The 14738-nt window shown below is 37.9% G+C and overlaps 1 protein-coding gene across 16 annotated transcripts in view; it reads left to right on the top strand.

Annotated features, from left to right (window-relative positions):
* Nucleotides 1–14738, top strand: part of LOC5576419 (calcium-binding protein E63-1) — a 372289-nt gene that overhangs the window by 126986 nt on the left and 230565 nt on the right. For 3 of the 16 annotated variants that reach the window (XR_002499697.1, XR_002499696.1, XM_021841266.1), the window contains exon 1: nucleotides 13639–14157. The exons of 12 other annotated variants lie outside the window; for them this stretch is intronic. Coding sequence is in view for 2 of the 4 variants with exons in the window: in XM_021841266.1 (XP_021696958.1) it covers nucleotides 13839–14157 (319 nt within the window). In the remaining 2 variants the exon portion in view is untranslated. Of the gene's footprint in view, nucleotides 1–13637; nucleotides 14158–14738 lie in introns of those variants that run through there. One more of the 16 variants, XM_021841265.1, reaches the window with a different exon arrangement.

Raw genomic sequence — 14738 nt, 5'->3', positions numbered from 1 at the left:
CAATCCAAATCCAATCCAAATCCAATCCAAATCCAATCCAAATCCCAATCCCAAAATCCAATCCAAATCCAATCCAAATCCAATCCAAATCCAATCCAAATCCAATCCAAATCCAATCCAAATCCAATCCAAATCCAATCCAAATCCAATCCAAATCCAATCCAAATCCAATCCAAATCCAATCCAAATCCAATCCAAATCCAATCCAAATCCAATCCAAATCCAATCCAAATCAATCCAAATCCAATCCAAATCCAATCCAAATCCAATCCAAATCCAATCCAAATCCAATCCAAATCCAATCCAAATCCAATCCAAATCCAATCCAAATCCAATCCAAATCCAATCCAAATCCAATCCAAATCCAATCCAAATCCAATCCAAATCCAATCCAAATCCAATCCAAATCCAATCCAAATCCAATCCAAATCCAATCCAAATCCAATCCAAATCCAATCCAAATCCAATCCAAATCCAATCCAAATCCAATCCAAATCCAATCCAAATCCAATCCAAATCCAATCCAAATCCAATCCAAATCCAATCCAAATCCAATCCAAATCCAATCCAAATCCAATCCAAATCCAATCCAAATCCAATCCAAATCCAATCCAAAATCCAATCCAAATCCAATCCAAATCCAATCCAAATCCAATCCAAATCCAATCCAAATCCAATCCAAATCCAATCCAAATCCAATCCAAATCCAATCCAAATCCAATCCAAATCCAATCCAAATCCAATCCAAATCCAATCCAAATCCAATCCAAATCCAATCCAAATCCAATCCAAATCCAATCCAAATCCAATCCAAATCCAATCCAAATCCAATCCAAATCCAATCCAAATCCAATCCAAATCCAATCCAAATCCAATCCAAATCCAATCCAAATCCAATCCAAATCCAATCCAAATCCAATCCAAATCCAATCCAAATCCAATCCAAATCCAATCCAAATCCAATCCAAATCCAATCCAAATCCAATCCAAATCCAATCCAAATCCAATCCAAATCCATCCAAATCCAATCCAAATCCAATCCAAATCCAATCCAAATCCAATCCAAATCCAATCCAAATCCAATCCAAATCCAATCCAAATCCAATCCAAATCCAATCCAAATCCAATCCAAATCCAATCCAAATCCAATCCAAATCCAATCCAAATCCAATCCAAATCCAATCCAAATCCAATCCAAATCCAATCCAAATCCAATCCAAATCCAATCCAAATCCAATCCAAATCCAATCCAAATCCAATCCAAATCCAATCCAAATCCAATCCAAATCCAATCCAAATCCAATCCAAATCCAATCCAAATCCAATCCAAATCCAATCCAAATCCAATCCAAATCCAATCCAAATCCAATCCAAATCCAATCCAAATCCAATCCAAATCAATCCAAATCCAATCCAAATCCAATCCAAATCCAATCCAAATCCAATCCAAATCCAATCCAAATCCAATCCAAATCCAATCCAAATCCAATCCAAATCCAATCCAAATCCAATCCAAATCCAATCCAATCCAATCCAAATCCAATCCAAATCCAATCCAAATCCAATCCAAATCCAATCCAAATCCAATCCAAATCCAATCCAAATCCAATCCAAATCCAATCCAAAAATCCAAATCCAATCCAAATCCAATCCAAATCCAATCCAAATCCAATCCAAATCCAATCCAAATCCAATCCAAATCCAATCCAAATCCAATCCAAATCCAATCAAATCCAATCCAAATCCAATCCAAATCCAATCCAAATCCAATCCAAATCCAATCCAAATCCAATCCAAATCCAATCCAAATCCAATCCAAATCCAATCCAAATCCAATCCAAATCCAATCCAAATCCAATCCAAATCCAATCCAAATCCAATCCAAATCCAATCCAAATCCAATCCAAATCCAATCCAAATCCAATCCAAATCCAATCCAAATCCAATCCAAATCCAATCCAAATCCAATCCAAATCCAATCCAAATCCAATCCAAATCCAATCCAAATCCAATCCAAATCCAATCAAATCCAATCCAAATCCAATCCAAATCCAATCCAAATCCAATCCAAATCCAATCCAAATCCAATCCAAATCCAATCCAAATCCAATCCAAATCCAATCCAAATCCAATCCAATCCAATCCAAATCCAATCCAAATCCAATCCAAATCCAATCCAAATCCAATCCAAATCCAATCCAAATCCAATCCAAATCCAATCCAAATCCAATCCAAATCCAATCCAAATCCAATCCAAATCCAATCCAAATCCAATCCAAATCCAATCCAAATCCAATCCAAATCCAATCCAAATCCAATCCAAATCCAATCCAAATCCAATCCAAATCCAATCCAATCCAATCCAAATCCAATCCAAATCCAATCCAAATCCAATCCAAATCCAATCCAAATCCAATCCAAATCCAATCCAAATCCAATCCAAATCCAATCCAAATCCAATCCAAATCCAATCCAAATCCAATCCAAATCCAATCAAATCCAATCCAAATCCAATCCAAATCCAATCCAAATCCAATCCAAATCCAATCCAAATCCAATCCAAATCCAATCCAAATCCAATCCAAATCCAATCCAAATCCAATCCAAATCAATCCAAATCCAATCCAAATCCAATCCAAATCCAATCCAAATCCAATCCAAATCCAATCCAAATCCAATCCAAATCCAATCCAAATCCAATCCAAATCCAATCCAAATCCAATCCAAATCCAATCCAAATCCAATCCAAATCCCAATCCAAATCCAATCCAAATCCAATCCAAATCCAATCCAAATCCAATCCAAATCCAATCCAAATCCAATCCAAATCCAATCCAAATCCAATCCAAAATCCAATCCAAATCCAATCGCAAATCCAATCCAAATCCAATCCAAATCCAATCCAAATCCAATCCCAAATCCAATCCAAATCCAATCCAAATCCAATCCAAATCCAATCCAAATCCAATCCAAATCCAATCCAAATCCAATCCAAATCCAATCCAAATCCAATCCAAATCCAATCCAAATCCAATCCAAATCCAATCCAAATCCAATCCAAATCCAATCCAAATCCAAATCCAAATCAATCATCCAATCCAAATCCAATCCAAATCCAATCCAAATCCAATCCAAATCCAATTCCAAATCCAAATCCAAATCCAATCCAAATCCAATCCAAATCCAATCCAATCCAATCCAAATCAATCCAATCCAATCCAAATCCAATCCAAATCCAATCCAAATCCAAATCCAAATCCAATCCAAATCCAATCCAAATCCAATCCAATAATCCAAATCCAAAATCCAATCCAAATCCAAATCCAAATCCAATCCAAAATCCAAATCCAAATCCAATCCAAATCCAATCCAAATCCAATCCAAATCCAATCCAAATCCAATCCAAATCCAATCCAAATCCAATCCAAATCCAATCCAAATCCAATCCAATCCAATCCAATCCAATCCAAAATCCAATCCAAATCCAATCCAAATCCATCCAATATCCAATCCAAATCCAATCCAAATCCCAATCCAAATCCAATCCAAAATCCCAATCCAATCCCAATCCAATCCAAAATCCTAATCCAAATCAATCCAATCCAAAATCCAATCCAAATCCAAATCAATATCCAATCCAAAATCCCAATCCAAAATCCCAAATCCAAATCCAATCCATATCCAATCCAATCCAATCCAAATCCAATCCAAAATCCATCCAATTCCAATCCCAAATTCCAATCCAAATCCAATCCAAATCCAAATCCAAATCCAATCCAAATCCAATCCAAATCCAATCCAAATCCAATCCAAATTCCAATCCCAAACCCAATCCAAAATCCAATCCACATCCAATCCAAATCCAATCCAAATCCAATCCAAAATCCAATCCAAAATCCAAATCCAAATCCAATCCAAACCCAATCCAAATCCAATCCAAATCCAATCCAATCCAATCCAAAATCCAAATCCAATCCAAAATCCAAATCCAATCAAATCCCAATCCCAATCCAAATCCAATCCAAATCCAATCCAAATCCAATCACAAATCCAATCCAAATCCAATCCAAAATCCAAATCCAAAAATCCAATCCAAATCCAATCCAAAAAATCCAAATCCAAATCCAATCAAATCCAATCCAAATCAATCCAAATCCAATCCAAAATCCAATCCAATCAATCCAAATCCATCCAAATCCAATCCAAATCCATCCAAATCCAATCCAAATCCAATCCAAATCCAATCCAAATCCATCCAAATCCATCCAAATCCAATCCAAATCCAATCCAAATCCAATCCAAATCCAATCCAAATCCAATCCAATCCAAAATCCAATCCAATCCAAATCCAATCCAATCAATCCAAATCCAATCCAAATCCAATCCAAATCCAATCAAATCCAATCCAATCAATCAAATCCAATCCAAATCCAATCCAATATCCCAATCCAAATCCCAATCCAAAATCCAATCCAAATCCATCCAAATCCAATCCAAAACCAATCCAAATCAATCCAAATCCAAATCCAAATCCAATCAAATCCAATCCAAATCCCAATCAAATCAATCCAAATCCAATCCAAATCCAATCCAAATCCAAATCCAAATCCAATCCAAATCCAAATCCCAATCCAAATCCAATCCAAATCCCAATCCAAATCCATCCAAATCCAATCCAAATCCCAATCCAAATCCAATCCAAATCCAATCCAAATCCAATCCAAATCCAATCCAAATCCAATTCAATAATCAATCCAAATCCAATCAAAATCCAATCCAAATCCAATCCAAAATCCAATCCAAATCCAAAACCAAAATGAATATTCTTCCTCCATCCCTTTGCAATCCTTGCTACATCCGAGTCTGTCATCAATCATCCTTCACAGTAATAGACAACGATGGTACGTGCTGCATTTGTACAAGTTCGTGCGAATTGCCAACGATGTTTCAGCTGCATAAACCTGGGCACCGCTATACTCCAGCCACTTAACCTTCCAAGTTGGATTGAGCGCAGTAACTTGACCTTAACTTTGATTCCCTTTGGAGGCCATTTCTGCGAGGGTGAGCTAGTAGTTGCAGGAGCAAGTAGTAGCAGGAGAACAGTTGAAGGCAGACATAAATTGCTGGGAAGTGGGTTGCTACGGAACATCGATTTTACGTTTTCCACTGTGCATTTTTCCGGATTACGTCAACGACAATGGCCCCGAAAGCGGCAAATCCAACATGCAAACAAATACAGCAGATGCAATTAAAGCGTAAATCCTATTAGCAATCAACATCGAATGCCATTGGCAAACAAAATGTTGCAATTCTGTTTCGTCATCTAATACGATTAGATGTGCTTCCGTTTCACATCCTGATGCAATAGCAGTTGCAGTCTTTCCAATCGTCACACATGCCATCAAGTTCATTGAAAGTTGTCTTGAATCTCCGTGTCCGTTCACTGGCTGCCCTTGTCCTTGCACCACTTCCTTCAGATAACATTTCAACCATCCGATACATGGGCGTAGGCTAGTTTTAGTATAGGAAGTTGGCGATAGTTATTGCATTCCTTTCCACCCCTGACTGCGCCCATGACTCGATAGGTTTCCACCCAAACACTAACAGTAGAACGGTCCCTGATGGCACTTTGTACCTGTCTCGTTTTGTGATAAAATGTGATGACATTGAATCGATTTGGTTTCACTCCTTCTTCGCTCATTGTGATGACCTAATTTTTGTGTCTTTACTATCTTGGTTGTCTTTCATCGACACACATCTCTATCATTTAGGACGTACTTTTTTCTGTTTGGCTATCCATTTTTTCACCATTCCTCTCTGATTCCGGTTTCCAATATTTTCAGGTCCCTTTTCGCCATAAAGCGTTCTCTAGCTTGAAGCAGAGGCCAACACCCCCTCCTTAAAAAAAAGTTCAGTTCACAAACAATCGAAAATAATAAGAATCGGGTAGCGGGAAATCGATTCTCCGTTCCCAAGAGTGAAATTCGAAACCCGGGAAAAGCGGATGATGAATTGAGTTTTAATTGAACTACTCCGCTGTTGGCTCGGGCTCAGGAAAAAAGATACGATTATTGAGCAGTGTTTTTATTCGTTGGTTGGAATTCGTCGGGGGTGATATCAATCGAACAAAGTTCGTACACTGATGTGACGTTTGTTTCAGCTGGGTGTCGGTGTTGTTATTCCATAGTTTTAAGTTTATTTCTTCGTGTGGGTTGGAATCAGCGGGTGGACTCAACACGACGCGATCTGATAACAGGTTTTGTTTTCGTTTTGCTGGTTTTTTGTTCTGTTTTGTTTGGTCCAATTTGTAATCAGCGAATGGTATGCTTGCTCGTCTCTTGATATGCAAAGGCCACATAGTGCACTTGTGATTTACGGTTGAAAAGGGTGGTAGAATTCGAGTTTGATTCTGGTGTGAAGATGGTAATCGAACAATAAATTTGATTGTCTGATGGAAAATTACCCTTGAAATGTAATTAGCAATTGCTTAGGAAACTACGTTGATTGATTTAGAATTTGCAGGGTATTCAAATTATTTTCGAATGATTTATTTAAATATACATTATTTCCATATCCCCAGTTTTTATAGAACGTTTTTAAATATAAATTAAAGAAAAAAAAAATTAGTAAAAAAAATACTTTTTGTCTCAAATCATCATGGCGAGCGGCAAACCAAACAACTTTCAATCTGAAAGATACTCTTCTAAGCTAAAGATCAGTCGTTGTTCAATTTTGTTTCATCGTGTTCCAATGCTAATTAGGAACTGCATTTATGTTTCTGGTGCCACTCCGTCCGAACAAGATCTTGAAAACTTCGAAAAATATAATTTGTAATTTTGAGATCTTTTGGAGACAACCGATTTGTACAATTTTTTTTTAGAGAAGCTCCTTATTACCTAATATTGTATAGCTCATAACTCATTTTTGTGATAAATTGACTAAAAACAAAATGGCAGCCAAAGAAATTTTGTATGGGAAATGTCGATCCTTAACCTTCCGTCAGTCGCTCAAAAAAAAGTTACACGAGCGGTCGCATCGTGTACTGAGTACACGCGGAGCATTTTGATTATAAATCTAAAACTAGGCAAGATAGAATATTGACGTCTTCGGCAATTTTCTTCAGTTCAACTGTACCAATCGGTCAGTGGACAAATGAAACTTTGAAAACATCCTCACCCTTCAGTGGCCATCGGGGGAACCGATGAAGTGGACATTTCGCAATGTAGCATCACGATCACAAATATCTCAGGATCTAGATTTTTTAGCAAGATGGTGTCTTCGACAAAGTTGTTCAGTAAATCAAGGACTAACATGTGATAGGCTGCTTGTTTCGGAATTCTGTCACCAGTTGGCGCTAGTGAGCATGTAATTTTTCAATCTCGGATATCTCAGGATCCTGATTACCTAGAAAGATGCGGTCTTCGACAAAGTTGTTTAGTAGGTCAAGGACTATCATATCATAGCCCATGTAACTTGAAATTCTGCCATCAGATGGCGCTAGTGAGCATGCAATATTTCAATCACGAATATCTCATGATCCCGATTTTTTTAGAAATATGGAGTTTTTGGCAAAGTTGTTCGATAGTTCAAGGAGTAATATGTGATGATCTATTTAAATTCGGAATTCTTTCACCAGATGGCACTAGTGAGTATGCCATTTTTTGAGCACAGATATCTCAGGATCCCGATTACTTAGAAACATGACGTCTTCAACAAAAGTGTTGAGTAGGTGATATGCCATGTGATAGGCCACCCAACTTGAAATTCTAACTACCAGATGGCGCTTGTGAGCATGCTGTATTTTGATCGGGCAAGCTGTAAAGTAGATCAAGGACTAAACATGTAATGTGACCTTTGATTCGCAATTTTTTCCACAACACGGGTGTTAATAATTATTAGAGCGGTTCATAATATAAAAAAGTATGAAAATCCAATCTCGCATATGTACAGTTACTATAATTACCATAAATTTAATGTTCTGTGAAATTTTCAGTTTTCTAGGTGGTTATTAAAACGTGGCCCAAAGATGATGTAGGTTTATATGCAAATTACTATGGAGAAATTTAAAAAAATTCCAAACACGTTAATACTACATTGTAAATACAAACTTATCATCAACATAGTAAAAAACTCATTCTTCAAACTATAATAAAGTAATTTGCTGAAGAGATAGATTCATTCCTACGGATAGGAGAAGAGATATTCATGAGTTTGTTTGCTTTCATTTAGCTTCATACGGGATTATAGCCCTGCAAACATTGAAAAGAAATTTCCAAACAATTTAGCTCAAAAGGGATTTTTTTTCAGTAACATCCTTCATTAGGGTTTGAAGAATGAGTTTTCACTATGGCATGATAAATTTGTACTTACATTACAGTACTAACGTGTCTGGAACATTTCTCAACAAATTTCCATATAAACCTTCATTGTCTTTGGGCCACCTTTAAATCACCACCGAAAAAGCTAAAAATTTCACAGACCACTATTTTTATGGTAAGGATGATAAGGAAGATGCTCTTGCGGGGCGGGTGATGAACACTTGTTCGGCGTTAAATGCGCCTATTGAATAATATTGCAAATCGGGTTAGGTGTGAATGTATCATGGATCGCATCACCAACCGAAAGTGACTCCCAGATCTCTACCTTATCCCAATAAGCCTTTCCATGACAACTGTGGAGATGCAGAAGATTCTTCGATCTTTAGTTACAATGGTTGTCTAACTTACATTCCATCCCTTCCCGAGGACCGTAAGGACAGACAGGCTGTCTTGGTAGTGTCATTCTCAAAACACACCCAAGCCGTTCCCATACGGGACGTTAGTCACAAGGAAGGACGTTTCAAGTAATACTGTTTCATATGGTATACCCTCTTCAACATCTAATCCAATTTATCTCGCCGTTCCCTTACGGTACCTGTCCATCTAGTATTCATTGCTTTCTTCTTCATACTCCCTCTTACTTCGAGCAAAATAGACCGATATGCCGGTAAACAATTTCAATAACATGTAGTTTAGCTATATCATTACACTGCGGAACACGTATTTGTCTCAAGCACCAAAATCCGCTATTTACTCAATTAAATGTTGTCGTTTTTATAAATATCGTAGCAAGTCTGGTTTTTGAGATATTGGCTGTGGAAAATGCAAAATTTGTCTATTTCAGCCATCTGCATGCAAGTTTGTCAGCTTGTATGGCAACTCATTCGCTTAGTTTGCTACTGAATTCAAACTGCATGTGTATAACAATACTTTTTTTTTACCAATCATTTATTTATCAGGCTCATACGGTTTCTAAAATCTTTACGGAACCGATTACAATATAAAATAACACAGTGTTATTCTAAAACAATTCTCACTAAATTATCTATCACCCTTGCGTGATTTTTTTCTTTGCGGGAGCACGGTCGACAGATCCTGAAGAGGCGAATTGAGCCCGACACTGGCTTGCCACTAGTTTCTTCTTCTGTTCTTCCATCACGGCGTTGAAGTTATTCACAAGTTGTGTGCAATTCGGAATGCCATATGTCCGATGGATGTAGTCATCGTCGATCTCCGGTTTCTGTTTTTCTCCGGTGGCAGGTCGAATACACGAATATATTCGACATTGCGCCCTGCAACCGCCAACTAACTTCCATTGATTTTCCGGAAGCATATTGGAACCTCAACGTTTCCGATGTTTTTCGTAAGACTTGTAGCATTGCAGTCTCCGTCTTGTACTTAATGCATATGCTACCATTTTCCGTCAATTTGTAAACGGTTTCCACCTCGGACACTCAGCTATCTCAGTCCACGACGGCCGGGGCGCTTCAATCGTGAAACGAAACTCAACCGTATTAACTGTGGAGTTTCGATTATTGATAGAAAAGGAATCACCCTCCACGCGATACACGCACAACCTACCCAGGAAAGTGCCAGTTCACAAGTGCAGAATGAATGCAAGTGTGCAAGTGACATTTGCTCTTCACACAGGAAACTGACTGCTGTGATCAATTTTATTGCCATACTTCAACGCAATAGATTCTATATCTCACATTAACAAACATCTCAGACATGCTGAACGATTTTGCTTTATATTCACGCAGCACCGGTAGAGAACAAATATCTCAGGCAAACAATAGCATCGAAAACACTGATCCGGTTGAATAACAAAATCCAGCAGAGGTGATCTACAGTCGCGTGCGTATTACACGACAGAAGGCGAACAACTGATAACAATACTTATCGATAAGGTTCATGATACTTTCGATGATCGAAAGTTATTTTTCCTGGCTTAGAAAAGTATTGTATTTTGCCATGTAAGAGAAACGAAGAATTTTGTATAGAGACTGCAAACATGTTAAAAAATCGATTTAATCAAATTTCAATCATGCAATTTCAACCAAATTTTATTGAAAACGAAAGCTGAAGTCCTGTTTTGCATGAATGTGGATTAAATCACAAAATAATTTGATAAATCATACTCTAAATATTATGTAAACATCAATGAAACAAGCCTGTGTGACTTTGCCTGATGAGACGCAGAGTCTTGTTGGAAGCAGTAAACAGAATGAAAAATCCTTGTAAATTTCAGCGTAAAATCATGCACATGAAGGGAATGCCAGATGTGTCATGTAAAACTACAACAATATCATGTAAGTTTTCGCTATACATCGTGTAATCTAGCATGGATTCTCATCGATTACGCGACAATTAGCATAAATTTACATGATGTTGATGTAATTTTACACGATGTGTCATGTAAATTTGCGACAAAACTGGCATTCCATTTATGTGCATGATTTGAAGCTGAAATTTACATGGATTTTTCTTTCTGTGTAAGGCACGGCATAAAAATTAACAATGCAGGCTCTTTACTGATGTAAATATCAAGTTTGATTATAAACATGTGACGTCACTCCTATCGTACCATATACCTTCCAGGACCACTAGATAATTTTTTCGCAAATGTGTTCGAGGTAGATAGGAATGACGTAGTGAAGTAGTTGTCAGTTTTCGAAATATATCACCTTCTTAATATAGTACACCGTGCAATATGGTACATTCTTATAGTGTTTATCTGAGAGAGAGGAAACAGCTGGCTTAGATTGCGAGCTCCCAAAAGTCAAGAGAAACTGTCACCAACTGTCTCTGGAAAACCAACACATTCGGAGGGCAGAACGTGAAATAGCGTCATAATCAAGTAAACGTAATTGAAATTTCTAGGTGTTTTTTGATGATTTCACATTTTTAAAAGTAGAATACCTAAATATAGTTGTGTGTTGGCGAACTGCTATTGATTTTATGCATTCATATCCTTTTTCATAGTGAACAACATGAAGTAAATATGATTTTGACCAAAATAAAGTTGTCTGACCGTTGTACACTACCCAAGAATTGAAAAAAAAAGATAAAGAAGGCTAGAAACCATACCAGGCCGTCAGTGAGCTGCTTCCTCTCTCTCTCTCTCAGGTGTTTCTTAAGGCCGTCATTGAAATTTGTACGCGTCGTTGATGATTGTTGCTAATTCATCTCACGATTTCGAATCAAAGAAAATCAGTTGGTTTTGCACTGACATAGCTGAAAAAGTATCAGCATACTTTACGCATGTTAGCGCGTACAGTGATACTTTTTCAAGCCAATATAAACGATCAAGACTGAGTTTTATCACTTTGAAATTGCAAGCTGCAAAGTCATCATTGCTGCTAAAACGAATGACGGGCTACTTAGCCTTAACGTGGGGAAGCAAATGGTTCTTCAAAACATTATCGATGTAATATTTGCTGTTGATTTTGACACCTGACTCAATGAATAGCAATGGAACTTTCATATTTTTGGAGAAGCATCCCCAAACCATAACTCTGGAAACATTTTGAAATTGTTGAACAGCCAATTTGTCGCGTGGAATATCATAAAGGTACTGTGCGTATACCCGATCATTTTGCTGTGATGATCCTGTAGCAGGAACATTTTCTCGTCCGAAACCAAAATTTCACAATCACCGTGCCGCTTGAGGAGAAGCTTTCGGCATCTTTCGACTCTAGCAATCTTCTGCTTTTCAGTCAAACCGTGGACTCGCTGTTTTTGTATGCTTTCAACACAAGATCATGTTTCAAAACATGTCTAAGCGTTAATAGTAACATTCCCAGTTCTTTGGCCATTCCGCCGAATTCGCTCTCTTGATATCCTGACAGTGCGTTTACGTCTAGATCTGGGAGCAGTTTTCACAGAACAGGTGCACTTGTATCTTTTGATAGTGCGGTATATGAATCTTTCGTTTATTCCGAATAGTTTCAACTTCCTTAAGATAGCACACGGTCGATACTGTTTCAGAAACAGATTTATCACAAGTTCCCTTTTTGCTTCCATAATTTTTACGCGTCTTAAACAAATGAATTTTCAAAACAAAGTTGCAAGCCGTGTAGATATTTGAATACACTCTAAATGGAAAATATGCAGACATTTATGTAATCAACCTACCAAAAACTGCAAACCTAAATAAAACACTGACAGGACTTAGTAATCACCCTGTAGTAGCAATGCAATTTCTCTCAAAATTATTTTCTGACTATTCAATCAATATGTGATATTAGGCTGTGCAACATTTCAGCCTAAAATAAGCATTTTTGAGTTATTGGATTTTTTTTTTGTCATTTTGGATTCCTATTATACTGCCATGAAATGCAAACTTTTTATTGCATTTACTTAATGCCTACTTTTGTCGAATGTTACAAATATGTAGTTATAGGCAGTGCAGTAATATTTCATTCATTTCAACTCCGTGTAACTAGGAAAAAAGATGAACGCAGGTTGAAAAAGTGCCTATTGAAAATTATTCAATGTATCTCGGCTTCATCATCTATTGAATTGTTATTCTTACAGACCTTCCAATTAATATTACGCTCTCATAAAAAAACGTTTGGCATCAACTATTGATATCGTTCAATCGATCAACTGAATTCTACTCAATTTTGTGTAAGTTTAAGTCACATGATTGGTTGGAATCAACCCATTTCGCAGAAGTATGGCAGTGGTTTTCTTAGTTTAATTTAGTTCTTCAAGAAGATATTCAAGCTGAAGAAATTGAGTCATCGTTCATCAGTGACATAATAGGAAGTAGTTCCTTTCTGATTAGAGCAACTCACTTCTGTATAGAAAAACTAAAGTTGCCTTGGAATCGAATAGCGATGTTCAAACAGTATGATGTGCGTGTGCGAAAAATATGCAAAATAAAGGCAGCTACGATGCTTGGAAAAATTAAAATCTGCACAGAATTTTGTATCCTCTGAGGATGTTCTATCGAATTATAATAATTATGGTTTGTTACATAATATCAAATTGATATTTTTAGCAAATAATTTCTGAACAAAACAAGGAATTTCACGAAAATGTGAACTGATACTCTTTTGGATCACCTGAGTAATTGAACGTCTTGAGATAGATATTTTATGCAATTAGCTTAAAAGTTCAGACACCTCAATCGAATTCTCCCACCCTACCAGAAACCGCATTTCTACCGAGGAGGCGAACACCTTGTTCGAGACCTTTAAAGTGCTTCAATCAAAGCGGCGCGATAACAGCTTGTATCGTGCAGTAAAGTACAGCAAGATACCAGCAAAGCGAATTCCTACATGTAAGACCATTTACCCTTCAAGTGTTTGGTGGTAGCTCGGGCGTAATCAGCACCATCCATCCTACACCACAGTGATGAGATAAGGAGAAGAAACTCCGAAAATTGCCAGCAGTTCGTAGCCTTTATCATCGTCGTCGTCGATAGCTGGCCAGTTGAAGTGGGCCTCGGTAGTTTACGGCAGTTGTTCTAAAGTAGTTCTAGCACCTCCCTAGTTGTGTTTACCAAGTGCGATGAGTAGTTCACAGGTCGGTGCCCAGGCTCAGGAAATGGAAGTAGCGTCATCGCCTCTTCCGGAAGGGGTAAGGCGAGTGGCGGACGCCAACTTCCTGTCGGCCAAGGCTGCCCGGGAGGGAACACCTCCAAAGGCCGTTGGGGCAGACGAGGGCTCCGGCGATTTCGTGAAAGTTCATGGCGAAACAACATCGACAGTGCATTCCGGAGGTGAAGGTCCACCTCCGGAGGATGGTCCGAAACCGAAAGTGAAGAAACGGATCATCCGGAGGATCGTGCGCAAGAAGAAGGTGCTACCGAAGAAGGACGAGAAATTCTGTGAGTGTTCATCTTGGTGGTGGATGGATGTGATGTGACTAATAATCGGACACTCCATCTTGGACACTTCGACTCGGACAAACGCAAATGAACCGAACCGAAGGGTAGATAAGATCTGTGACGTTGCGTGTCGTCGCATGTGTGCTAATAGCCTGTTATCAGATCGCCGTGTTTTGCTTCACTTGTCTCTTCTGAAATCATCAGCGATGGCTGACGAACTGGGTTGCGGATGCAGGGACTGTAAACTGACATTCGGTGTAGTCAGGGTTATTATCACAAGGGGTGTAGGGTTGTCGGTCTTCAAGTGACCTCGAAAGTTCTTTCATGAATTGCATTCAAAAACGATAATTTTACAGAGCCTATGAACTATTTTTGCGTGAAACAATATTTTTACTATAAAGAATATCTCCTAACTTTTTACACAGTAAGCGAAGTCAGGGCCATTAAATGGCTTGGAAAATTTTAGATTAGAATCCATCGGGTATAAGAATGTAAAAGACGTCATAGTTATGAATCAAAAGTAAAAATAGATGGAATTTAGTCCAAAAGTATCGTTTACATGACCATAATTATTAACGTTT

The sequence above is a fragment of the Aedes aegypti genome, chromosome 2 (assembly GCF_002204515.2).
Source record: "Aedes aegypti strain LVP_AGWG chromosome 2, AaegL5.0 Primary Assembly, whole genome shotgun sequence".
Taxonomy (NCBI): Eukaryota; Metazoa; Arthropoda; class Insecta; order Diptera; family Culicidae; genus Aedes; species Aedes aegypti.
This window is presented reverse-complemented; position numbering and strand designations above follow the sequence as displayed.